Source organism: Sapajus apella, unplaced genomic scaffold (genome assembly GCF_009761245.1).
Source record: "Sapajus apella isolate SASKATOON/1434 unplaced genomic scaffold, GSC_monkey_1.0 scaffold30, whole genome shotgun sequence".
Classification (NCBI taxonomy): domain Eukaryota; kingdom Metazoa; phylum Chordata; class Mammalia; order Primates; family Cebidae; genus Sapajus; species Sapajus apella.
In genome coordinates this window covers 4,911,589-4,937,003 of record NW_022436970.1, presented here as the reverse complement: position 1 = coordinate 4,937,003, position 25,415 = coordinate 4,911,589, and the positions used below count along the sequence as shown (strand labels likewise).

General features: G+C 41.9%; 1 protein-coding gene across 28 annotated transcripts in view; it reads right to left on the bottom strand.

Moving 5' to 3' along the window:
* The window catches only part of ZNF532 (zinc finger protein 532), a 140,069-nt gene that overhangs the window by 20,339 nt on the left and 94,315 nt on the right, over positions 1-25,415 (bottom strand). For 21 of the 28 annotated variants that reach the window (XM_032293613.1, XM_032293621.1, XM_032293617.1 and 18 more), the window contains 2 exons: positions 23,321-23,483; positions 17,775-18,056 (listed from right to left, as the gene is read on the bottom strand). The exons of 2 other annotated variants lie outside the window; for them this stretch is intronic. In XM_032293613.1, coding sequence (XP_032149504.1) covers positions 17,775-18,056; positions 23,321-23,483 — 445 coding nt within the window. The remainder of the gene's footprint in view (positions 1-17,774; positions 18,057-23,320; positions 23,484-25,415) is intronic. 5 more of the 28 variants (XM_032293632.1, XM_032293631.1, XM_032293634.1 and 2 more) reach the window with 1 other exon arrangement.

Genomic DNA, 25,415 nt, shown 5'->3' with positions numbered 1-25,415 from the left:
TAAAGGTAATTTTAAAAAACCTCGTTTCTTAAAACATGTTACTAGCATAAATAAAAATTATAATTTCTACCCTGAGACCTCTTTAAACTCTCATCAAATAAAACTAATGTTTCACAGGTATTAAAGTTTCTGCATTTATTTATTCATGTTAGATTCAAATATAGTCAGCATGTGCCCACAAAACTGCAAAGGTTTCACTCCTGTTATATAAACACTACCTCCATTATATACTAGGTAAGTTATAGAAAATCAACTGGCTTACCCAAACCACCCATACTCTCTTGGAAAATGGTCTTTTACACAAACACGTTGGCTTCCCCTGAAGTCTGGAATATTGTAGGTCACAAATCCTTACTGAGAGGATTTAACATCTAGTATACTAGTGAGATTTTCCAGTTCCAAATTAACTCTATTCAAGAACACACAAATAAAGGAGTATTTCGATAAGCACGGCATTGGAAACTCAAACTGTTTATATGTGAAAGCCTCCAGAAATCTAATTTCTGAGTACTAAAATGAATCACACCATGCAGGTTTCTACAAATTGGAACAAGTAGTTTGGGGGAAATATTTAAGCACAGAGTATACACTCAGACCAAGAGTCGACCAACCTTTTTTCTAAACGGCCAGAAGGTATGTTAGGCTTTCCAGGCCACAAGGCTTCTGTTCCCACCCCTCAACTCTGCCCTTGTAGTTTAAAACCAAGAATAGACAATGATAATTAAATAAATGGGCGTGTCTGTGTTCTCGTAAATTATTTACAAAAGCAGGTGGCAGCCCATGAAACGCAGTTTGCTCATCCCTGATTGAGACCACTGTTTCACATTCAACAGAAAAGGGACAAGTCTCCATCATTCAGAACCAAATTTATGTAACAATGTAGATAACCTAGCCAAAGCAAGTCCTAACTATGAAGTGAAAAGAGTGCTTTTATTTTTTCATGTGCCGTGCTCTAAAAAGATTCCAAGGACCAGCACTATCACGGTCATGCGCCTAGATTACCGAGGTGACAACTTTGAAATAAAGAGGGTTAAAGGCCAACATGTGCTTACCACTATGCTTATTTAAAACAACGAAAACAAAACCAAGTCTCCGAAGTTTCTGGTTATAAAACTGTCTGGTCTGATGACACCGTACAATTGAAAAAGTAATGATGCAGAACAGTAACAAATGCACAAGAACAGAAGGCCAAATCCGGAGCAGATGGGAAAGAAACGCGTCGCACCGTAGTTTCTGAGCTTACAGCAGAGGAGAAAAGAAAGAGCTGAAGGAAGGCTACCTAACTTTCTAACAAGCTGCCAGCATCATGCCAACGAAACCCAGAAATGCCTGCCAGGGCACGGTGGGGCTACCAGGGGTACACACCTGCCAGGGGCCTCTGCACCCACCTCCACTGGCCGGTGGGGATGTGCAGCAGAGGTGTGGGGCTCTCACTGCAGACCCTCAACAGACCTCACATCTCTTCTCTGTCAGGGGACTCTCGGGCCAATACCCTCCTGCCATCCCCTGGGTACATCTTCATTAATCCTTATTAGAAAGCCTCCAACAAAATAAATCCTGACTAATCTTTACTGCCACTCCTTCACAGTGATTGACGCCCTGTAAAGAGAGCTGACAGGTGCCTTGGGGCGTGTGTTGCCACGGTCATAAACTCTGAAACATTCACCAGAGACCACATGACTATGAAAAAGATCTTTGCTGCCCTATTTGTGTGGATCCGGCTCGACTTCATTCCCCTTCTACTTGCAGGGGTCTGTCCTACCTTTGAAGGCTCCCTGGCTCCTAAGATGCACATCTACAGATGGGTGATACATTACTGCTCTTATTTCTCCTGTTCTCAGAGAATCCAGTCTTCAAAAAGGACCACTGGCAGGCATAGACAGAATGTTTTCTTTCTGGTACAAGTAGTTATACAACCTTTTGGCCCTTTTTAATCACAAAGCAATCTAAACAAAAAAAGGTCATTGTGAAAGATTTTTTTCTCCATATAACTGCTAGTATTTTATAAAAGGACAAATACTGCTACATAATAAAAATTAAAGAATACCGCCTGAAGACTTACATAGAATCTTTCTAGTATTATTTATTTCCACAAATCAAAAGACAAAAGAAACTAATCATTCCTTTTAAAGAGAATTGCTGTTTTTATCAATGATCTATAAAAGAAAATGTGTTAACAACATTAAAAAGTAAACAAGCAAACCCAAATGTCAAAAAAGCTAACAACCCTACTGATGGCAGGTCACCGTCTCCAGAGTCCTAGTCCTGCATCATATAGGAACTTTCCGGCTGCCTGAATGAACCACTTTAATAAGGTTCCGCCTTATTAAAGGTGTAATCAACCATCACATCTGAAGATGTAACAGAAAAAGGGCGGTACACAAGTGACCCCTCAGAGTATCCCAGGAAGGCGCTGTGTACCCAGGTGAGAGGCCAAGCTGCCAGGCAGCGATGAAGACGCTCCTCTGTGCTCCTTGTTGGTGCTGATTCTGGTGTTGCAATGACTGGTTTTGAGAGGCCATGAAGAGAAGGTCTGACCATGGAGCCCTTCTTCCTTCCCGGAACCACCCTTCCAACTGGACATTAATATGGACTTGCTAAATTTGGCGGACTGGACAGGACTGTCCTCTGTGCTCGTCTCACCCTAGGCCCCAGCTCTCCTCCTGCCTAAGCAGCAGAAGTGTATTCGCACTCACAACTCGAGGTGGCTGCAGAAAGGCCCACACCCCGAGGCCCCGGCAAGAGGGCTAAAATGCTCTGCAGAAAGTCCTGCGATCCCTCTTGGTCTGAAGTTTTCTCAACTTAAAAGTAAAGCGAGCCAGCATCTCCTGCCTCTCAGGTACCTTCTGGTGCTGTCTATCTTCCAGCTCTGTATTCACTCAACCATGGCCGGGAAGGGACTCTCATTTCCCCACACGTGTGGCTAAATTATTTTCTAGTTGTTTTGGGTTTCAACATAATATCAATTTACAGACCAAATCATGTCCTGGATTCTTAAAATCTGAAAATGTGGTCTGCCAGTTAGATGGAGGAACACATTTTCCTAAAGAAATTACAAATGATGGTTCCATTCTAGAGCAAGTCCGTAACAGTCTCACCAGGCACTGCAGCAGAATCACAACACTGGACCAACGCAACACAGCCAAACCACCATTTTCAGCACTGATTCAATGAAGAAACCTAATCCCAGCACAAATCTGGGTTCTTCAAGGCATGAGAGATACAACAATCCACCCCCTCCCGCCACCCCAAGGGATCCACGTCTACATTCTACCTGCCACAGATTCTAGGGACAGGGAGGGAACCCTGGGCCACAAGAAGGGATTTGAGGTTGAGAGAGGACAAGGGAGAAGGTTCAGGGAGGCACTGGCCTGGGTCTGCAAGAAGCCAAGTCTTTGCCATCAGTAAGCTTCCAGGGATAGGAGCACCACGTGAGACAGCAGAACCCAACCTCCAAGCCAAAAGGAAGAGAAGGGCGAAGAGGAAGACTCGCTGCAGCCGTGGGCACCGGAAGCCGAGCTGGAAGGAAAAGTGCTCATCTGTGACAGTGAGGGAGCTTAGTCTCCAGCTATGGGAATGTTTTTAATCAGAAACATGTTTTGGCCAGGAAGTCCTGGTACATTCTCCCAAAGCAGACGGAGACAGGCACCAAGTCTCCTATTTTTCCTGTCTCAGCAACAGCATCAGCCCAGTGTCAAGGAAGCCTCTACCTTCTGGGCCCCTTAAGAGATAAACAGGAAAAGCCAGGGGAGGAAATATCTTCTTTGGCCTCCAAAATAACAGCAGCCCTGGTAGGCAATGAACTTCAAATGTCTGAAGTGTCTATAAACATCTTAGTCACTGTGGTGTCCTTAAGCACCATGTTCTAACCGGTTATTGCCTGAACGCCTTGTAGGGTACTGACTTTTCAGAGACAAGTACCATATGTGCTGTACTTCATGTGCGAAGACACAGCTTGGTACCCACCGCTCGAGCGCTGTAAAGGATTTTTCTAACACGTTTAATGATCCTGCACTGAATCCACTCCCTTTAGGCTGACAATTCTGGCCAAACACTTACAACTGCCGAGCAGCAAGGCAGAAGGAAGGTGCAAATCTACAGTTTTAAGAAGCAGTGAGAGTAAGTAGCCACAGCCGGTCCTCAGCCAAACTGAGGTCTGAAGCAGCCTCAGCAACCCAGCAGGCCACGGGAGACCGAACGCTATGCGTTTCAGTTACTTCCTTGCACGGTATTTACTGAGCTCGGACTCTAACTAGCCAGGATCTCCATGCCCTTGAGGAGATTAGAATCTGCTGAAGGCAGAAAAAAGGGGGGTGCTGGCACAATAGGCAGTGTGGCAGAGGCGGCCACAGGTGCACAGAAGGGTGCACAGGGGCAGAGTAGGGATGGAGAGACCTGCTGGCCACAACTAGCTCACAGGCAGGAAATGCAGCAAGGAAAGGGATTTCCAGGCAAGAGGAACAGAAAGTAACAAAGACAAGGAAGAACGTGGCACGTGTCAAGAAACTGCAAGCAGCTCTGTATTGCTGGAACGAGAACAGACAGGGGTCCAAGCGAAGGAGGGCTGGAAAACGAGGCAGGGTAAGATCACGGAGGGCTCCAGGGCTGCCTGTGACAGAACAGTCACACCTCCAAGAGATGCTCTGGCAGCTGTGGAGGGTTTGTTATCAGGAAAGCTTTGTTATCTGCCAATGGGTTCTAATGAGAGAGGGATCAGTTCTGTTGGGGACCCTCTACTGGGACCACCAGCTCTTCCAGCTCTAGGCCCACTGGCCCCTAAATCCTAGCAGACTTTCAGAAAGCCGCCCACCGACCTGATGACTAGACTCAACACCTTTGCCTCACTATTATTTTATGTTATGTCACTGCACATCCTTCCGTGTGGGGTTTTTATACTTAATATCCAACGCGATGTACATTAATACACTCTCATGCAGTGTCGCAAGAAAACATGCACGCCATAACAATAAAAAGGGTTAATAAAGCCACAGCTTCTTCCTTAGACCACAGAACCGGGCATACATAAATACACGTTTATAGGCCTTCAACCTTGTTTACAGCAACCTCAGGTGAGTTTACAGAAAAATGCCTCCAACAGACATCTGACCAGGCACCAACATGTCACACTGAAGAGTACGTCTTCACAAGAACCTGAAAAAAACCTTCTGGCTATACATAAGATGTGGACTAATGTTTGACAGCATTTTTTGCATCACATTTTCAAAATAACGTGCTATTCTTTCCTGAAAGGATTTATTTTTCTGTCCCTAATGGAAAAATAATCTGTAAATTTTAGAAGTGGAAACTGATTGCCTGTCATTTCATTTTTTTTCAATTTAGAGGGCAAACTTAATGGTTCCTTCTTTGTATCTTTCACTTTATTTCAGTTCAGTGAAAACTGCCTGGTACTGGGGCAAGCTCAGGGCTTTCCAGATTCTTGTTCATCATCCAAAAATAAACAGGTTTGCTAAAACACATAATAATTATAAAATATAATTTAGAAATAAATTATGAACACCAAGGCAAGTAATTTAAAGATAAATGTTTTAAATTAAAGATAATGCCCAAAATAAAAACTCATGGTTTTTCTAGCTATTCTTAAAAATATGTAGCTCCTAAACTGAAATTATTCTCCAATCTCATCTTCCTGTTAGGCAGCTTTTATAAACTCTCCAGCATTAAGAGCAAAATCCCCTAAATAGCTTATCTCTCAGCTTAATCCCTTTACAGCAGAACTTCTCAAGGAGAAGAGAGAGGGTAGAAGAGTGGGAGGGAAAGTGTGTGTGAGTGTGAAGGTAACACAATTATCTAGAGAAATTTAAAAATAGACTTCACTCCTACCCAGGTCCTACCCACTTCTCCACACCCCAAGCCCCCACAACCAGACTCAGAAAAAAACCCGATTCTAATTGTGTTCTCTCCCTCGAGAGCCTCTGCGTTAAGATAGCTCCTGGAGTCATGAAGGGGCCTCTCTCTTGAGCGTTTCTCCACATTTCAGAGGCTGCGGGAAGAGGCTCTGTCTCCCAGAAGGCTCAGGCCCTGCTACCAGCCATGCAGCTCTCAGATACATCCCCCCAGGCAACTGCTAAATCCAAGCCACTCTAAAGCAAGTCATGATGCTGCAGGAAGATATGCCCAATTAATTAACGACACCATGGTGCTGTTAACAGCAACTACAAGTAACTCCAGCCAAGCATCAGGCTCCAGCTGAGGAGTGTAAAACCATAACACTCAGACATGCTTCCAAAACTATACACACGTCCAGTTAATGATGGCATAACCAACTTTAACCAAGACTGAACACCTAAGTGAAAATGACTACATCAAACGCAGAAGGAAAAACGGGATGGAAAGTCACGTATTTGCTAACTGTTCCACATCTATACTGAAAGATTCAAGGAGACTAAAATTAAGCAGCCTTTGAAATGTCAGCTTTCATGCTGTGCAAACTGCGGGAGTCTGGGCTAGAAACCTGCCGCTGCTGCCAGGCTGCAGAACCCTGGGGTAAGTTACTGAACCTTTCTCAGGCTTCATTTCCTCACCTGAAAGTGGGATTCATAACTGTCTCCCCTCGGGAGGCAGCTGCAATGAGAGTAAGTACGGTAAGCCCTCAGCCCCAGCATTCTTAACACCCCACCTTCCAATTTAGCCACGAGCTACCAAGATCACCAATAGTTCAGTATGTATTTTAATATGCCCTGAACCAAAAATTTTCAACATCCTTTTTACAACATATTTACAGCCTTACATTAAAAAAGAGGTTTTTATTAAATGAAATGGAAGACTTTGGAAAACTACATATAGTAAACCATACTAATACCGCAACTAAATATAATAAAAATTAGTATTAGAATTACAGATTCATATAAGAAATACATAGTATATATAATAAATATATGGAGTAAGAACATTCGGAATATAATAAAATTATAGGCCAGGTATGATGACTCACATCTGTATGATGACTCATCTGTTACAGATGTAGCTCACATCTGTAACCTGGGACTTTGGGAGGCCAAGGCTAGAGAATCACTTGAGGCCAGGAGTTTGAGACCAGCCTGGGCAACAGAAAGAGACAACTCCCCTGTCCCCAACTTCCTACCCACCAGTCCCTACAAAGAAATGAAAATCAATAAAAATTAACCGGGCATGGTGGTGGTCACCTGTAGTCCCTGCTACTCAGGAGGCTGAGGTCGGCAGATTGCTCATGACCAAGAGTGTGAGGTTGCAATGAGCTATGATCATGCCACTGCACTCCAGCCTGGGTGACAGAGCAAGGTCCTCTATAAAAAATATATGTGTGCATACAATAAAATATACTAATAAAATATCAATTCCAGTGGCCAAAACTAATGAAAAATAAGTTTCATAAAACCAGCAGTGATGTACATTTCTAGCATTAATATACAAACTCTAACTTATGTGACTTTTAATCCCTGGATTTACATCTGACCCAAATGCAGAATCGAGTGAGAAGCCATCATTCTCTAATAATCAACCAGAGGTAGAAGAGAACATGCAACTGATTTGAAGATATTTCTCCTAAAACCTTGAAAGATCATAAACAAGTGCTAAGCCAAAAAACACAGGAGAAACTGTTTTAAATTTTTTTACCGGTTGTTAGGGTAATAGGAGTCTGGCAGAAAGTTAAAGTCACCAGAGCTGAAAGATGAGTTTTAGAAGAAAAAAAATCTATGATCTCCCTACACTGAGATTAATTAGAGACTTCGTAGTAACACATGCCTAATGACAACAGGATGTACCCTTACAGTAAAAGAATGCCAGTGAAACCATGTGGCAATGAACTATGCAAACCAGACAGTATTTCAGTATTTCTATCCCCTTAACTAATGGCCATCACCACAGTACAGCAGGAAGACAGAAACAAAATGGAGATGTAACGTTTTCTCTATTTCACAAAGCTCTCTAAAGAAATTTCAGGGAGATTCGGGGGGATTTATGCCCTACCACACATTTCATACACATGGCTAGGTTCCAGGTTGCATGGGTGGGCACTTTTAAAAAAAATTTTTTTTTTTTTGAGTCAGGGTCTCGCTCTGTTGCCCACACGGGAGTGCAGTGAGAGGAATACGGCTCACTGCAGCATTAAGCCCTGGGCTCAGGCAATCCTCCTGCCTCAGCCTCTGAAAGCGTTAGGATTACAGGCGTGAACCACTGCACCTGGCCAGGTAGGCACTTAAAAAAAATTTATACACATACACACACACACACATTTCTTTTAAATACTGTGCAAGTGAGAGTCTCTGCAAAACTCCATAGTGAATCTGACTCTAAGCATGGTGGTCCCAAGCTGGGAAATGTAAGCTGATTGCCTTGCCATTCTTTTTAAAAGTAACAACAGCACACCTGCCTCAGTGGCTCTGCTCATCTCTCCACACTCCGATCCTCTCATTCTCCCACTTCCCTTTGCTGCCACTACTGTCTTTCACCTACATCTCTGAGGGAACTGAAAGTGAATGACAGAATGGAAAAGACCACATAACAGCAAGTATTCCAAACCACCCGCACCCTGTACAGAAAATGCAGGAGAGGAAAACTTTTCTTAAAGGCTTTAGGAACAGAAATATGAAGACAGCCTAAAATCATTTATAATCAGGCATTAAAGTATACTGAACACACTTAGGGCCCAGCTTTTCCTCTACTTACTACTGCTGTCATTTCCAACCGCCAGAGAGGTGCATCCCCTGCCTTCACCACTAAGAGTGAAGGCTGGGTGGAGTCTTTAAACCAAGATTGAACATTGGGTGGAGTCTCTAAACAAACGCACTTGAGATCAACCTTCCGCAAAATGTAAACTCAGCAAAGGTGTGTCGGTGCTATGGCAGTCACACAGTGAGGGCCACAGCAATGAGCAACAGCAGCAAGAAAAGGTGCGCAGCGGATCCCAGGTGGTATGAGTGTTCCCAGAGCTGCTGCAATATTGGAATAACCTGGAAGCTTCCAGAACACCAAGGCCAGGTCCCATCCCTGGTGATGTCAATTAGCCGGTCTGGGGAGCACAAGTGTGCTGGGACGTAGGCTCTCCAGGTGATTCTCATGTGCAGTCAAGGAGTCAGACTCACTGCTCCACCTGCAGCCTTGAGCTGACAAGGACTTCTTCCTAGAAGTTCTATCTACAAATTAGACTAACTGTAAAACCAAACGCTTTCTACAGAGCTTGGTTAGTTCATGGAATGACTTTTAGACTGTGACTGAATATCCACCTCACACTAGCAATGGTTACTACAGGGATTATTACTGGCATTTTCCTTTCATTCCATCATCCGATGATAGAGACAGTGTCACTCTGTCACCAGGGCTGGAATGCAGTGGTGCAATCTCTGCTCACTGTAACCTTCACCTCCTGGGTTTAAACGATTTTCCTGCCTCAGCCTCCTGAGTAGCTGGGACTACAGATACCCGCCACCATGCCCGGCTAATTTTTGTATTTTTAGTAGAGGCAGGGTTTCACCATATTGGCCAGGCTGGTCTCGAACTCCTGACCTCAAATGATCTACCCAGCTCAGCTTCCCAAAGTGCTGGGATTACAGGCATGAGCCACTGCGCCCGGTCGACCCTAGAATCCTTTCTAGTCCTTTCTTTTGCAGGTGAGCATTTGGCCACTATTTGAATATTTCTAGCAACAGGTAGGCAGACATTTCACTCATGCATAGCTCCAGCTGGTCTGGAATTATCACATGCTGGTCCTCCCACAAAGGACACGTATCTGAAGACAGCTATCAAGGCTCCCTTTCACCCCAACTTCTCTCTTCTGCCTGCCACTGTTTCTAGACTCAGTGTTCTGCTTACCCTCCTCTGCTGGCTATCAGCATCCATCTTAAACTGCTGCAATGGAATATTTCCCACCGTTTAGATTCTCTGTGGCCACCTTACTGCAGATGGTAAATATTATTTGTCATTCCCTCCCCTTTGTGGTACACAGGAATATGTTTGGGGCTGTTCACGTGATGCATTCTGGCCAATGACATGTGTTGTGCATCACACCCAGAATAATGAGCGTGTAAAGACCAGGCATGACTCTTCAGTCTTTTTCTCAGTAACACCTACGTTGAGACAATGGGGCTAAAAAGCCTTGATCACTGAGTTACCAGTGGAAGAGATGACTGTCCCCGAGAAATGCAAACTTGGCATAGCAAACTCTGTATGTACAAGAAATGAACTTTTATTGGCTAAATCGATGGGCTTTGGGGGACTGTACTGCCACACAGACTAAGCCAGTAATTCACAAAGTATGGTCCCAAGATGAGCAGCATCAGCACCAGCTAGGGCTCGTTAGAAATGCAAATGATCGGCTTCCATCCCAGACCTGCTTGCTGAATCAGAAGCTGTGGAGTGGAGGCCAGCAACTAGCTGAACAAGCCCTCCAGGTAATTCTGATGCACACTCCGATTTTGGGAACCGCTAGCTAGATGATGGTGCCAAGTCAAAGGAAGGGGGTTAGCTTTCCTTGGTATGAATGCTACCTCAGCAGCACAAAAAAGATGGGTTGTAGCTGGGTTGTAGCAAGACAGTCAAAGACAAAATGCTTTTTCATAGAACTTAGCTAAGCCATACCTACCTCACAAAGTATCTGTGTACTTTTATTTTTAAATGGAAAGCTCTGCATTTAAGATCTGTCTTGCAAAATCCCTCCTAGCTTCTCTTCCTACAATCAAGTGATTGATAGAAAGGCTGAGGAAAATCTGATCTGAGACAGAAGCTTTCTCTCCAACAAGGCAGTGAGCCATGAATCAGCTATCCATGTAGTATTTCACCCAGGCCCTCCTGTGCTACACTGTACAGAACAGCATCAAAACACACAGAATCTGTCAACAGTTAGAGGTTTGTTCTACCTACCAACTGGTCCCTCTGTGAAGAAAGGGAGATTGAAATCACATGTTCATAGTCTTTGCCTAGTTCTTTTCCCACAGCACTCAGACATGAACCAGCTACTTCACCATCTGTTCTCTGAAATGGTTGTGCTCAGTAAGGTCAGACAGACTTTACCTGAAACCTTCAGAATCTACTCAACCTGCTCCCTTCACACATGCAGGAAATCTGGCCACACCTCATCGCCATGACATGCACGTACCTGCAATCTCCTTTCACTTCGTGTAAAGATGAAAAACTGGCCCGGTGCAGTGGCTCATGCCTGTAATCCCAACACTTTGGGAGGCCAAGGTGGGAGGATCACTTGAGCTCAGGAGTTCAAGACCAGCCTGGGCTTCATAAGACTTCATCTCTACAAAAAAATTTTTAAAAATTAACCAAGCACGCTGGGCACAGTGGCTCATGCCTGTAATCCCAGGGCTTTGGGAAGCTAAGGCAGGCTGATCACCTGAGGTCAGAGGTTCGAGACCAGCCTGGCCAACATGGTGAAACCCTGTCTCTACTAAAAATACAAAAATTAGCTGGGCATGATAGTCCACACCTGTAATCCCAGCTACTTAGGAGGCTAATGCAGGAGAATCACTTGAACCCAGGAGGAAGAGGTTGCAGTGAGCTGAGATTGTGCCACTGTACTCCAGCCTGGGCAACAGGGCAAGACCCTGTCTCAAAAAAAAAAAAAAAAAAAAAAAGAAAAAAAGAAAGAAAGAAAAGTAAAATCTACTTAGAAGTGGTAAATGTATAACAACTCTATATGAAGAACCTTCCATTTTGGTGAGCTTCTTTCAAGCAAAATTTAATTTAAAAAAAATCTATAGTGCTCAGAGAGGAAACATGGTATACACAGAAAATATCTATTACGTACCGTGCTACATGCTCTCATTTTATTTAACTTCAAAAGACTCTTACATGGTAAATATTTCCATTTTAGACCTATGCAAACTGAAGCGAAGCTGGAAGCTGGCAGTTGTTACTATTTATTTCACAAAGCCACACTGGTCGCTGTGGTGCCAGAATTTACAGACACAGAACTGGACAGACACAGAACTGGACAGACACAGACACATGTACGTCATGACGCATCTTGAGGTCGGGTGCAGTGGCTCATGGCCAGCACTTGGTGAGGCCAAGGTAGGCAGATTACTTGAGCCCGTGAATTCAACTGGGTAACATGCTGAAACACTGTCTCTACTAAAAATGCAAATTTTAGCTGGGTGTGGTGGTGCACACCTGTAGTCCCAGCTACTCAGGAGGACTGCTTAAGCCTGAAGGCGGAGGCTACATGAGCCAAGATTGCGCCACTGCACTTTAGCTTGGGCAGTAGAGTGAGACCCTGTCTCAAAAAAAAACTCTAAAGATCTAAGGTTCATTTTGATGGCATCAGAGTTCCATAATTCAGTACATGTGCCTCTGCTTTAGGATCTTTCAATTAATAAGTAAAGGCTCCTTGATGTGTAGGAGAACCAGGCAGCAAATGAGAAAATGATTACAATTATCATAAAGTGTTATAATTTTCTAGATTTGAACAAGTACATAGAACTTTTTAACTTTACTACCGGTTCACATAATTATAGAATATCTGATCTCTAAGAATGACCTCAGATATTATCTCATTCAAGGGATCTTCGTTTGGTTCCTAAAAGACCTTCTAGAACAACCAAAAAAAAAAGCAGGAGATATATAACCCACCTAAAATCGTATATAAAACTCTCCATTTGTGCATGGATCTGAGAAAGGGCTCACGGCATGGATGAGATCATCAGGTTAATGTGACACTGACAGCCTGTCCTCCTGACGTTAGAGTTGAGAATATATAGACACAAAGGCGGTAGGATTTCTGTGGTTAGAAAGCTAGTTAGGTACCTGAACCCAGACTGCAACTTGTGTCTATCTGTGACAAACACAAAGCCCCTTCCCATATGTGCAAGTAACAATCCAATCGAAAGAGAACTGCTTCAATCAGTGACTCCAGAGATACTCTGCAAGGCACAATGCTATAAGCCACAGAAGACTGTAATAATAAAATGGACGTACAACTTGCCCTCAAAGACTTTACCATTTACAAGGACATCTAAAATCTGGCCATAACAAAACAATAATATCAACTTTAGAAAGAGATCGATTATTTTTTTAGACAATACATAAGCATTTGAGAAAAAATTTTAAAAAGAGAAATTGCTCAGTTTTTTACTGCTTCCTGCATATAGAATTTTTGTAACCACTTTTTAAAATGCTTCTCCTTTGACTATCTTTCTTTGTTAAATAGCTAAAGCAGTAATTCGGTAAGTTGCAGGTTTGAAGATGATTATGCCTATAACAAATATGTACTGAATACCTGTCAACATTTTTTTTAAGTATTTTACTTGTTATCAGATTACAACAAATAACAGGAAAAACTGAAAGTAGATACTGACAATTCATTTTTTAAAAAGAACATTAGAGACACAGAAAAGCTGCCGAATAACTAGCAGAACCAGAAGTAGGTTTTTGTATCTGGTTTTTTGGTTTTTTTTTAAACACAGAGTCTTGCTCTGTCACCCGGGCTGGAATGCAATGGTGCAATCCTGGCTCACTGCAATCTCTGCCTCCTGGGTTCAAGCAATTCTTGTGTCCCAGCCTCCCAAGTGACTGGGATTACAAGGTGCCTGCCACCACGCCCAGCTAATTTTTGTACTTTTAGTAGAGATGGGGTTTCACTATGTCAGCCAGGCTGGTCTCAAACTCCTGACATCAAGTTATCCACCTGCATTGGCCTCCCCAAGAGCTGGGGTTACAGGTGTGAGCCACCATGCCTGGCCAGTTTTTGCATCTTAAAGAGAAAGCTACTAAATATCTTTACTTAATAAGTGGAACTGTACATAAAATCTTTCTTTTAGTAAAGTTCATTCTGGATGGGAACTGAAAAGGGGAAGAAAGGTCAAAAACAATTATTGAAACCAAAACGGCCACCTAAAATGAGTAGCAGCGAATTACATTTTGACAAAAATTTTTAACTTACGCCAGTTAGATTTACACCTAACTTGAAATATTTACTCCAAACCTTATCAAAATAATAATCATGCTGGTAGCAATAACACTAAGGTAATGACTGTATTGTGGCTGCAGAATTAATCATTCCTCAAATTATATATATGTGTGTGTGTGTGTGTGTGTGTGTGTGTGTGTGTGTGTATTTTAAGTCATAATTATGATACTAAAATCAAGTATACATTCAAAGTTCACTGGTTCAGAACACTCACATATTTATCATAATGCAAAATAATATTTCATTGGGTAATCCAATAAATTTGAATCTTTCCAATAACTTCTGGGCTGGTGGAAGTAAAAATGTATTCTCCCCTGAGACCTTTAGCCCAATACAATTTTTGATCCCGTATATGTATATAGTGTATTTCATATTGATATCTCATCTTCAACCCATAAGGATTAGAGAATACTTATCACCTCATACATAGTTCTCTAGGTACACAGGACCACTGGAAGGTCACTAAACATGTACCCATTTTAAAGCAGAGGAAGTTAAGTTTAAGAGGAGTCCGATGTCTTCCAAATCAGAACTCATTCTTGGTCTATTAATTCAAGAAATACTTTTCAACCAACTGGAGACACAGATTTGGATGCTATTTGTATATATACTATACATGAGAAACAAAGTTAAAAAGTGCTTGAATTTTCCCAAGAGAAAGTTAAATGTTTCTAGAACAGAAACCTGAAAGCGTGTTCCAGTAATGGTGAGAAAAACCCAGGAGAGAGTGGTGTTCTACAATAAGGGTAGAAAATGCGTTTAGAAAGAATTGCTCATCATGTGAAATACTGCTGTGGGGTGAATGAAGGTAGAGACGGGAAAACATCCAACAGACTTAACATCAAACGGGCCACCAGAGAACTGTGTTCAGAGACAAGGTGGCATTTCCTTCCCAGGGTAAATGGGAAGGAAAGGTAAGGATAGCAAGGTGCTCGCTTGGTTATCTGAAGGAAGAAGGAGAAAAGACAGCACAGGGGATTTGAAGTTTGGGTGACTTGAGAATTCTAGGAAAGGAGAAATGAATGGACATGGATACAAAATGCTTGTAGAGGGATGTTTGGAAGTGGGGTGCTCCGGGGTGATTCAGCACGGTACACCTCAAGCACTGGTTGCGGTCCCGCATTCAACACTATTCATTTCACTAGCTTACAAAGACTCTCCCTCCCCTCTCCTGGCCCACTGGTCTCCCTCATTCTCTCAGGAGGCCGAGAGAACAGGAGTCAAACTGCAATCTAATCTGATGTGCCTCATTCCAAAGGCAGGGCTTCAACTCCTTCAAAGCTAATCCTAAAATCCTACTAAGCCATACATTTCCATTCTGATGAACATCTCTGTCGAAACGGGCACATGAGTGCACACACATCCAATTCAGAGTGGCCTCTCTGCCGTGGTTCCAGAGCAAAGGCTTTCAATCAGTGGTACATTTCACCCCACCAACTTTTTTGAAACCATGTCCTCCTCTTACATCCTAGATCTAATCATTATCACATATGAAGATAAACACAGTTTTTTAAAAAAGAAAAAGAGTTCTGAAATGTTACAAGATAGTTACAGAAATCTCACAAAATGAAAGGACTGGACTACCAGATGATGACGAAGGCCAGCTCCCATTTGACTCTTATGCAATCTGGTGGGGGTGCCAAGGAAGACTCCCTAGAGCCACCGTGTCAGGCTCCAACAGCACCCCTGGCAGTGTATTTATACCACAGGTTATTTAAGTGTTGCTCCTCAAAACTGCCCAGTATTTACAACGAACGCTGTATAACGCTAGCAGGAAAGTCTAAGATGAAGATGATTAAATAAGCAAAGTGCCACTAAGCCAAATATATTCTGTAAGAAACTACTTTTTATATCAAGATGCACTATAATGAGACAAAATACAATAAAAACATCTTTTTGTAATTTGTGACTATTTTGATCCATGTTCACAGGCCATTTGGATGATCACAAAGTAAACCATGTCAGTTTCATGAGTAGCTCAAACAAATAAATGAGACTAGAGAATAGTTCTTAGCACGTGTAATAGAACAAACTTCTCAAGGATGTAGTGTAGACTACAAAACAATTCCTATGTACTCTCTCTCTTTTTTTTTTTTTTAAATAACACCCTCTCAACCCAGCTTTTCCCGACTCCAGGAAGAACCGGGAAGAGAAGGCCTCCTATATAGTCTTTATATAGGCTCACTAAGGATGATTATTTTGTTCTATTGGCTTAAGTTAAAGCAGTGAGATGATTTTCTTTAACAACATCATGTATTGGAACCCACTGAGTAATGTCAGCATTGGGACTACAAATGGGACATGCTGGTATAATGTTCCTCATGATGAAATACAAAAAGAATGCAGCACCTATGCCATATTCTTTTGTTGTTTTTTAAGTTTTGAGACAGAGTCTCGCTCTATTGCCCAGGCTAGAGTGCAGTGGCATGATCATGGCTCACTGTACACTGGAACTCTGGGCTCAAGTGATCCTCCCGCCTTGGCCTCCCAAAGCTCTGGGATTGCAGGCATAAGCCACCATGCCGAGCTGACATAGGCTACCTTAAAAAATAAAAAAACTAATCTAATCAAAATTTCAGGAATATGAGAATAAAAAAGAACAAGTTAAATGGTGTCAAAATGCAGCAAATTCTGGCTGGGTGCAGTGGCTCACACCTGTAATCCCAGCACTTTGGGAGGCCAAGGTGGCTGGATTCCTTGAGGCCAGGAGTTTGAGATAAGCCTGGCCAACACGGTGAAACCATCTTTACTAAACATACAAAAAAATTAGCTGAGCGTGGTGGTGCGTGTCTGTAATCCCAGCGACTTGGGAGGCTGAGGCACGATAATTGCTTGAACCCAGGAGGCAGAGATTGCAGTGCACTGAGATCTTGCCACTGCACTTCAGCCTGGGCAACAGAGTAAGACTCTTTCTCCAAAAAAATTAAGTAGCAAATTCCACGTTGGTTCCTAGTGTCAACAAGTTTTGTTTTTTTTTTTTTTTTTAAAGTAGCAATTATACAAATCTAGTAAAGTGAGAGACAACCTATATATAAGACAACAAACCAATTTTTCCAACAAATCAACCATACATTAAAAAATAAAATAGAGGGACGACTATATAAAATAAAGAATTACACAACAACCAAATGTAGTATGTGGACTTTTTGGATTCTAGCCATTACAGACCAACTTTGAGACAATCAGGAAATGTGAACACAGTCTAATGTTGCATCTAATACAGTATTAGATAATATTGAAAAATAATTTTGCTAATGTTATTAGGTCTAATAAGTTATTTTTTTAATTCCTTATCAATTGGAGGCATATACTTACTATTTAAAAGAGAAATAATTTACATATTATGACTCACATTTTCTCAGCTATTTTGAGTTACAGAGCTTCTCCTAGAAGGTAAAGGATACAGTTCCTCTTCCCACTACCAAACTCAAGGAAGACTCATGTAAGTCATACAGATGCTACTAGCGGTGTTCAGCATTTCCATCGTCTTTCTCTGCTCCTTTCTTCCTTAGCTGGCACAGGGATAGAGGTCAATTCAAATGCCTTTAACTCTGATTTACTATTTTTCTCTTTGCTAAGCTATCAATAAGAATGTGGTTACAGGTAACTTACCATATTCATGCATGCATACCAGTCTTGAGGTGTGCATGTGAAGGTAATTACTAGGAAAATCAGACAACAAGATGGAAGATTTGGAAAGGTCCATTTTATACATGAAGAAACTGAGGCAGAGAGACACCAAGTGATTTTCAAAGTCACACTACTCATTACGGACAGAGCCAAGCCAAGAACCCACATCTTGGAAGCGTGACGCCCAGTGCGCTCTTGCACTCACCCAGAGCAGCCTTCATTCTTTACTGACCTTCCCGTGCTCCTTCCTCACGTGGGATATGTACACATCTCTCTGCATGAACAGCCGGTCACACTCCCAACATGTCCACCCGGGACTGGCCACTTTCTTGGTTTCCACTGATTTTTTCACAGGAGATGGAGATTTCTTTTCCAATTTCTCTTTCCCATTCATGGATTTGGTGTCCTCTTTGTTCTGATTTGCTGAATTTTGAGTTGCAGGCTTAATGCTCAAAGGCAAGTTTATACCCAAGTTTGGAGGCCCTTCAATACTTTTCAATGTTCCATGCATAGACTACATTACAAAAAGAAAAGAAATAGCTATCACAAATCACAACACTAAAAGAAAGCACAAGTATGCTATCTTAACACATGATACACGTTTCATATGACTTCATATTCATTCAGATATATTTCTTAATATATAAAGAAAAAAACTCAAGCTAAATATACATTTAAAAATAAATAAAAGCATTAACTTTCAGGCCTGCTATAAGTTATGCATTTCTCCACGATCTTGGCTCACTGCAACCACCATCTCTTGGGTTCAGGCAATTCTCCTGCCTCAGCCTCCCAGTAGCTGGGATTACAGGCATGCGCCAACGCGCCCAGCTAATTTGTATTTTTGTATCTTTCTCCATGTTGGTCAGGCTGGTCTCAAACTCCAGACCCTCAGGTGATCTGCCCGCCTTGGCCTCCCAAAAAGCTAGGATTACAGTCGTGAGCCACCACGCCCAGCCTCCAAATGCTTTTTAAAGGCCTATATATTTGTAGCATTTTAAAATTCTTTAAAGAAAGACCTCTGTATTGAACGCAAATTAATTCTGGTACTTTATCCTCCTGTACCTTCCCAGACTGAGGCCTGTCTACAACAGACATTTCAGGACAACTCTCGCCTTTCCCATCAGCCTGGCAATGTTTAAAAAGGCTAATACATTATTAGGAATTGAACAGAACAAACTGACTTGAGCAAACATCTAAGATCAATATGTTAGTAAATAGCAAGCCTCTTTCTTTTCATGCCTTTCACATTCTTAAAATACTTGTAATAGTCTGGGTTTTTGCTGGGTTTTGTCAGTAATTTTCATCTCCTTACATCCTATCCCAACCCATCCTTTCTTACTGATGACAGCTAGGCGTGAGAACTACACACATTAGAGACTCATGTCTTTGAAAACTGCTTAGCTATTATCATTAACATAATAGCCACAACAACCATCTTCAACTTAAACTCACTAGATTTCAAATTTGAAAAGGGTAAAATTAGTGTAATTTGATTTTAAAGACCAGCTCACTTTGGTTTTGGTTTTGTATTTGAAAAGCATGGAATAAAGACAGGGGGTGAGGTGGATGCAGCGGTTCACGCCTATAATTCCAACACTTTGGAAGACCAAAGCAGGAGGATCACTTGAGGCCTGGAGTTCGAGACCAGTCTGGGCAACACAGAGAGACCCCATCTCTACAGAAAGATTAAGAAATTAGCCGGGCATGGTGGTGCATGACTGAAGTCCCAGTTACTGAGAAGGCTGAGGTGAGAGGATTGCTTGGACCCAGGAGTTCAAGGTCGCAGTGAGCTATAATCATGCCACTGCACTCTAGCCTGGGCAACAGAGCAAGATCCTATCTCAAAAAAACAAAACAAAACAAAAGAGAGTGGAAGACAGCAAAAAATAAAATCTTTGCTTCTGTATACAATATACAATTTCTCTTTGAATAAGGGCCCTCTCTCTCTTCTTCCGAGGAGTCAGGCTTGCAGTTAAACTATGCATTCCTGAACCTACAGAAAGACAACATGAAAAATCTTTCCTGAGAGGCTTTCACACACGGGTCCCCCTGGGTCACAGAGACTCACACATAGACCTCAGTGCCACAGTCCTTCTTGGGTGTTTAATGAATAAGCCATTCCTTCAGTATACTCTCCAACATGCTTTCTCAAGGAAAGGTCTTCTCTCAACAGTGCCAAGAATCAGCTAACCTTCTTCAACACCATTTTTCCCCAGAGGGAAAAAAGTGGTTTTATAATGTTCTCGTTGGCTGAAGTCACAAGGTCGACCCACACAGGCAACGGTGAAAGTGGCCCTAAAAGGGGACTGAGGTGAATGTCTAACCATGTTCTTTGCAAAGGGAAAATCTGGAGCAAATCATGATTTCCTGATAGCCAGAAACTATGCCTTGCTTCGTTCTCACCACGCAGGGCAGAAGTCTTCTGTGTTTGAACTATCTTTTTCAAAACAGAAGCCGTTTTCTCATTTTTAACTATTTAAAACCTAAAGAAAACAAAACCTAAAACCTGCTAGCAACTTTCCATAAATTTCTAGGCAAATGCATGTTTACTAACTGATAAGCTGAAGAAAGGATCAAGTACTAAAATATTCTTCCGTAAGCTAACCTTAAAGTGCTACAGAAATTACAGAAAAGAAGCCAAAAGCTACCCTGTAAGTAAAATTAAGACTGTTAAGGCCAGGCACAGTGGCTAAGGCCAATAAATCCCAGCACTTTGGGAGGCCAAGGCAGGAGGATCACTTGACCCCAGGAGTTTGAGATCGGCCTAGGCAACATAGTGAAACTCCGTCTCTACAAAAATTAGCCAGGCGTGCTGGTGCATGCCTGTAGTCCCAGCTATCCAGGAGGCTAAGCTTGGAGGATCACCTGAGTGCCTTGAGCCCTGATCACACCACTGCACTCCAGCCCGGGCAACAGAGTGAGACCCTATCACAAAAAAAAAAAAAAAAAAAAAAAAAAGACTCTTAAAAGCAAATGTCAGCTGGGAATGGTGACTCACACCTGTAATTTCCATGTTCTGGAAGGTTAAGGTGGAAAAAACACTTAAGACCAGAAGTTCAGCCTGGGCAACATGGCAAGACCTGCCTCATTCATTCATTCATTCATTCATTATTGCCGTTTCTAAATAAAGCAACAACTTATTTCTTTTCAAGTTGATTTTTTCTTAACTCCTATAACAATAATCAATTTGAATGAATGTTTGTAACTTGAAAGTTTACTTTAAATATAAATGTCAGCATGGGGGTCCTAGAAGGAAATAAGTTTATTTGTATTTTGGTAGGAGAAGAAAATGACACAAATTGGATTAAACTGGGCAAATCGGGGCCCAGTGAATCTGTACATGGAGATTTATTTCCATTTCAATTTTAATTTTTTTTTTTTAATTTAAGAAGACATTAAAAAAACTTGTGCCTCTTCCACCTCCTCTCTAATGCAAAACCTCACGGCACAGGCAATGTAAATAATAAGAGCTAAATATATTATCTTAAAATTAAAAAAAAACAAAAAACAAAAAACAAAAAAACAGTATGCCTCTAAAACTATGCTTACCTATCCCCAAACATTTAAATGCAGAACATTTAAAAATGCCTAGAACATACTTGAAATGAGAACACAAGTGATTATTCCCACTGTTTTCGTATCATGGAGTCTTGTATAGGTTCAGATGAATAAAAACAATTCTTTCCTCCTTGTGGCCACAGGATTTTACCACTCCTCTTCACTTCAGTGTCTATTTCTTGGAACCTGGTATTCCTCCACATTCACTATTAACACAGGGAAGACCCTAACCACAAAGTCGATGGCCCCACTTCCAGATGTAAAGATGAGTTCCAGAAAGCAAATACCTTAAAAGCCTCTTAAGAAGCAACTGTTCTTTTCTCTCTTTGCTCTTGGCACACATGTAGTATGTTAAAGTATTCTGATCTGATTCCAACGTCCCTAAATTTTTATTAGCAGTTTTAAATTCTTCTTGATGTTTCATTAAATAAATATTTACTGTCAAAATAATTATGTCATTTTAGCTAAAATAGTTAAAGTATCTTAAAAGGATTTTACTATACTTCGGTAAGAACGATGAACTGTATCTCCCATGCATTTTATTCACCCCAGTAATGCCATCACCACCACGGTCTTTGCCTTGCCTATAAGAGAGAATCTCCAAGATGTTCATTTGCAATAGGCAATGACTATATACAAACTCACATATGCTCAATACAGGAAATGTCAAGGATTCACAATCCATGCATTCAGCCGACATGAGACTAGAATAATTCAGGGACTTTATTTGCTCTTCAAATGGACTCTTTTTTGTATAATTTTTGTTTGTTTGTTTTTGAGATGGAGTCTCGCCCTGTTGCCCAGGCTGTAGTGCAGTGACACATCTCGGCTCACTGCAGTCTCCACCTACTGAGTTCAGGTGATTCTCCTGCTACAAGCCTCCCAAGTAGCTAGGATGACAGGCATGTACCACCACGCCCGGCTGATTTTTGTATTTTTAATAGAGAGGGGGTTTTACCATGTTGACCGGGCTGGTCTTGAACTCCCGACTTCAAGTGATCCACCCACTTGGCCTCCCAAAGTGCTGGGATTACAGGCCTGAACCACCTGTATAATGTATTTTTAAAAGAGCAAAACTAAAAGAAAGAGATTGAGATCCTAATAAAATGGGGTCTCTTGTTTCTCTGTTTAAAAAGTAATGTCATTTTAATCTCTGAAAGCCAATGGATATTATCTCCTAATCACACAAGGAGAAAAATTGCTTAACATATCACAGTGGACAGTTAAGAAGCTAGAACTAAGCACTGGCCTTAGTAAGCTTAAAAGGCTATAAATAGATTTCTGTGCCCCTTTTGGGGGTTGGAGAGTAAATAGTCCACACTGGACATTTCTTCATTTCATTAACTGACCACCACCAGGTACCAGGTACCATACTATATCCTAGATATTTAACAGTCCATTTACAATGCAAGCTTTACAGAAAAAAAAAAAGAAACTAAAAGGTTTAGGGGGATTAATTACAATGCAAACCTAACTGCTTAAATGATTTCAAGGGAAAAACCTTCATTTTTCTAAATATACCAATATTTGTATGAATTAGCATAATTCATCGGAGCCCATGTCTGTTTCTAAGTCTTATACAATACAGAATTCTCAAGAAAAGGAAAACTTCGGCCAGGTGCCTGTAACCCCAGCACTTTGGGAGGCTGAGGCAGGTGGACCACAAGGTCAGCAGTTCAAGATGAGCCTGGCCAACCTGGTGAAAGCCCATCTCTACTAAAAATACAAAAATTAGCCAGGTGTGGTGGTACATGCCTGTAATCCCAGCTACTTGGGAGGCTGAGGCAGAAGAATCGCTTAAACCCGGGAGACAGGGATTGCAATGAGCTGAGCTCACACCACTGCACTCTAGCCTGGATGACAGAACAAGAGACTCTTTCCCCCCAAAAAAGAGGAAAGGAAAGGAAAATTTCAGAGTCATCATTTTCACGCATTTAAAAAAAAAAACAAAAAAAACCTAGTACTCTTATTCTTTTAAAATCAGGGCAAGCATTCACTAATCTTTTAGCAGGCAGATCAGGACTCCTAAATGAAAAGCACCCCATAGTCAAGTGAACACAAGATCACAGCATGTAAGTTGCTCACTGACAATGACCAGCATCCATCCCTTCCCTCGACAGTGAGGCATGCTTTAGAGTCATCTGCAGCTCAGCCTTGATTTACGACCAATGAATGGATCTGCAATTCATTTAAAGGAGAGGATAGATGCACACACACCTTGATATGGTCCATCATAAGTTGCTTCTGTGCATATAAAAGAGAACAGTCTGGACACTTGAAAACAGACACCTTCTGGTTTTCAATGTGTTGGTCAAAGTGGCGATACAGCAAGGTTTGCAGGGTGAACACAGTGTCGCACATGGAACACTTATATATTATTCTAAAATAGAAGAGTGCAGCGAAATCACGTCAGTCAGCCTCTTTTAAGTCAAAGGATCTGCTACTTTATAGCTGAAGAAGTCAGGAGGCAGAGGCACATTGAGAACACACAAACACAATAAATAGAACAACAATTAGCGCGGAAACAAACTGTTGACAACTGGCATCACTCAATCATAGATCAACCTTAACATTTTGAGTAAAGGTGTATTTGGGTACATTTATTGAGAAATCTACATTAATGACCATTTTACTACTCACGAATCTATAACTGGCACATGTTTGTACAAAGTCTTCAAGTTACTTTACCACAGAGCAAAAGCATCCTTTCTTAAAAAGATCTTTTTTTTTAAGATCAGACAAGGCAATGGTAGCACCCTAACTTGGAAAAGAATGTGAACTGATTAATAAGCTAAATAGGCCGACTCAACTCCAAAGTTTTCTTTTAGAGTCAGTAATAATTTTACACTTGAATGTCAATATTTCTACACCTGTTCTTAACACAGGAAGCCCTATGCCAGTGAAAAAATATATACTAAAATCAAGAAACAGAAAATAAAATCCATACCACTGTTATTTCAAAAGTGCTTGAATGTTTCTTACGCTTTAAATGATTTAAAATGTTCACTTGTCTCCTACAAACTATTTCCATGTCTAATATGTTACTAGCAAGTGGCCTCCTCAGATGAATTCAGCAGACCTGAGTCTTCTGAACATAATTCCTCCTGCCCATCCACACCCTCTACTCAAGTGAAGGCAGGAGATGTCTGCAGAGGGTAAAGGACCACGTCTACCCTGCCACTGGCCTCAGCCTCCAATGGATGTGATCGGTCATCTGTGAACAGCTCTGATGGCAGCAGGTCAGCATCTTTTAGTCACTGCTCTGGGTCACCCTGGCACACAGGAGAGGCCCTCTGGGCACCTGTAGTTCCTCCGGAGCACTGTGAGAATGGGCACAAAGAACTCTAAGAAGCTGCTTAGGAAAAGGTCAGAGATGTACTGGCAGGCCCTGTGGGCCCCTGCAGCCTAAGGGTGGCTCAACCTGGAAGCTAAGCAGGGCTTGGCTTAACTGAGGAAAAGGTCAGAGAAAAGCCAACTGGATGTGAGGATCAGAAAAGAGAAGAGACAAACTGAAGTTTCACCTGCTACTTCTACAGCAAAGCAGAAGAAAGGAATGCCTCCTAAAACCACCTCCCTTCCCTTTCTCAGGGTCCTGAGAGAGGACTTCCCATGCAGCCTCAAACCTCACTGTGCAATCCTCTGTCAAAAGTTGCAGATTTAACTTTTTTCTCTTTTTCCCCATAAGATTTATAAGTTTAACTGGACTGGCTTGTTTTTACAAGGTCTTAAATCAGTTATTTTACTGCAGAGCACAAGTACCCTTGGGGGCGGGGTGCTGAAGAGCAGACAAGGTTTTCAGGACCGTACAATGCAACCCAATGTTGTAGACTAATCATGTGTCATCATTAACCTTAGCAGGTGTGACAAAGATGTTCATTTCCTCCTTGTTTGAAACTGCTTAGTACTGTCAACAGCCCAAATGTCCAAGAGTATAAATGGCTATATAGAAAACTAAGCTGGCGTGGTGGCTCATGCCTGTAATCCCAGCACTTTGGGAAGCTGAGGCAGGCAGATTGCCTGAGCTCAGGAGTTTGAGACCAGCTTGGGCAACAGGACGACACCCAACCCCTACTAAAAATTCAAAGAATTAGCCAGGTGTGGGAGCGCGCACCTGTAGTCCCAGCTACTTGGGTAGCTGAGGCACAAGAATCGCTTGAGCCCAGGAGGCAGAGGTTGCAGTGAGCTGAGATCATGTCACTGTACTCCAACCTGGGCAACAGAGCGAGACTATGTCGAAAGAAAGAAAAGAAAAGAAAAGAAGAAAAGAAGAAAGAAAAAGAAAGAAAAGAAAAGAAAAGAAAAGAAAAGAAAA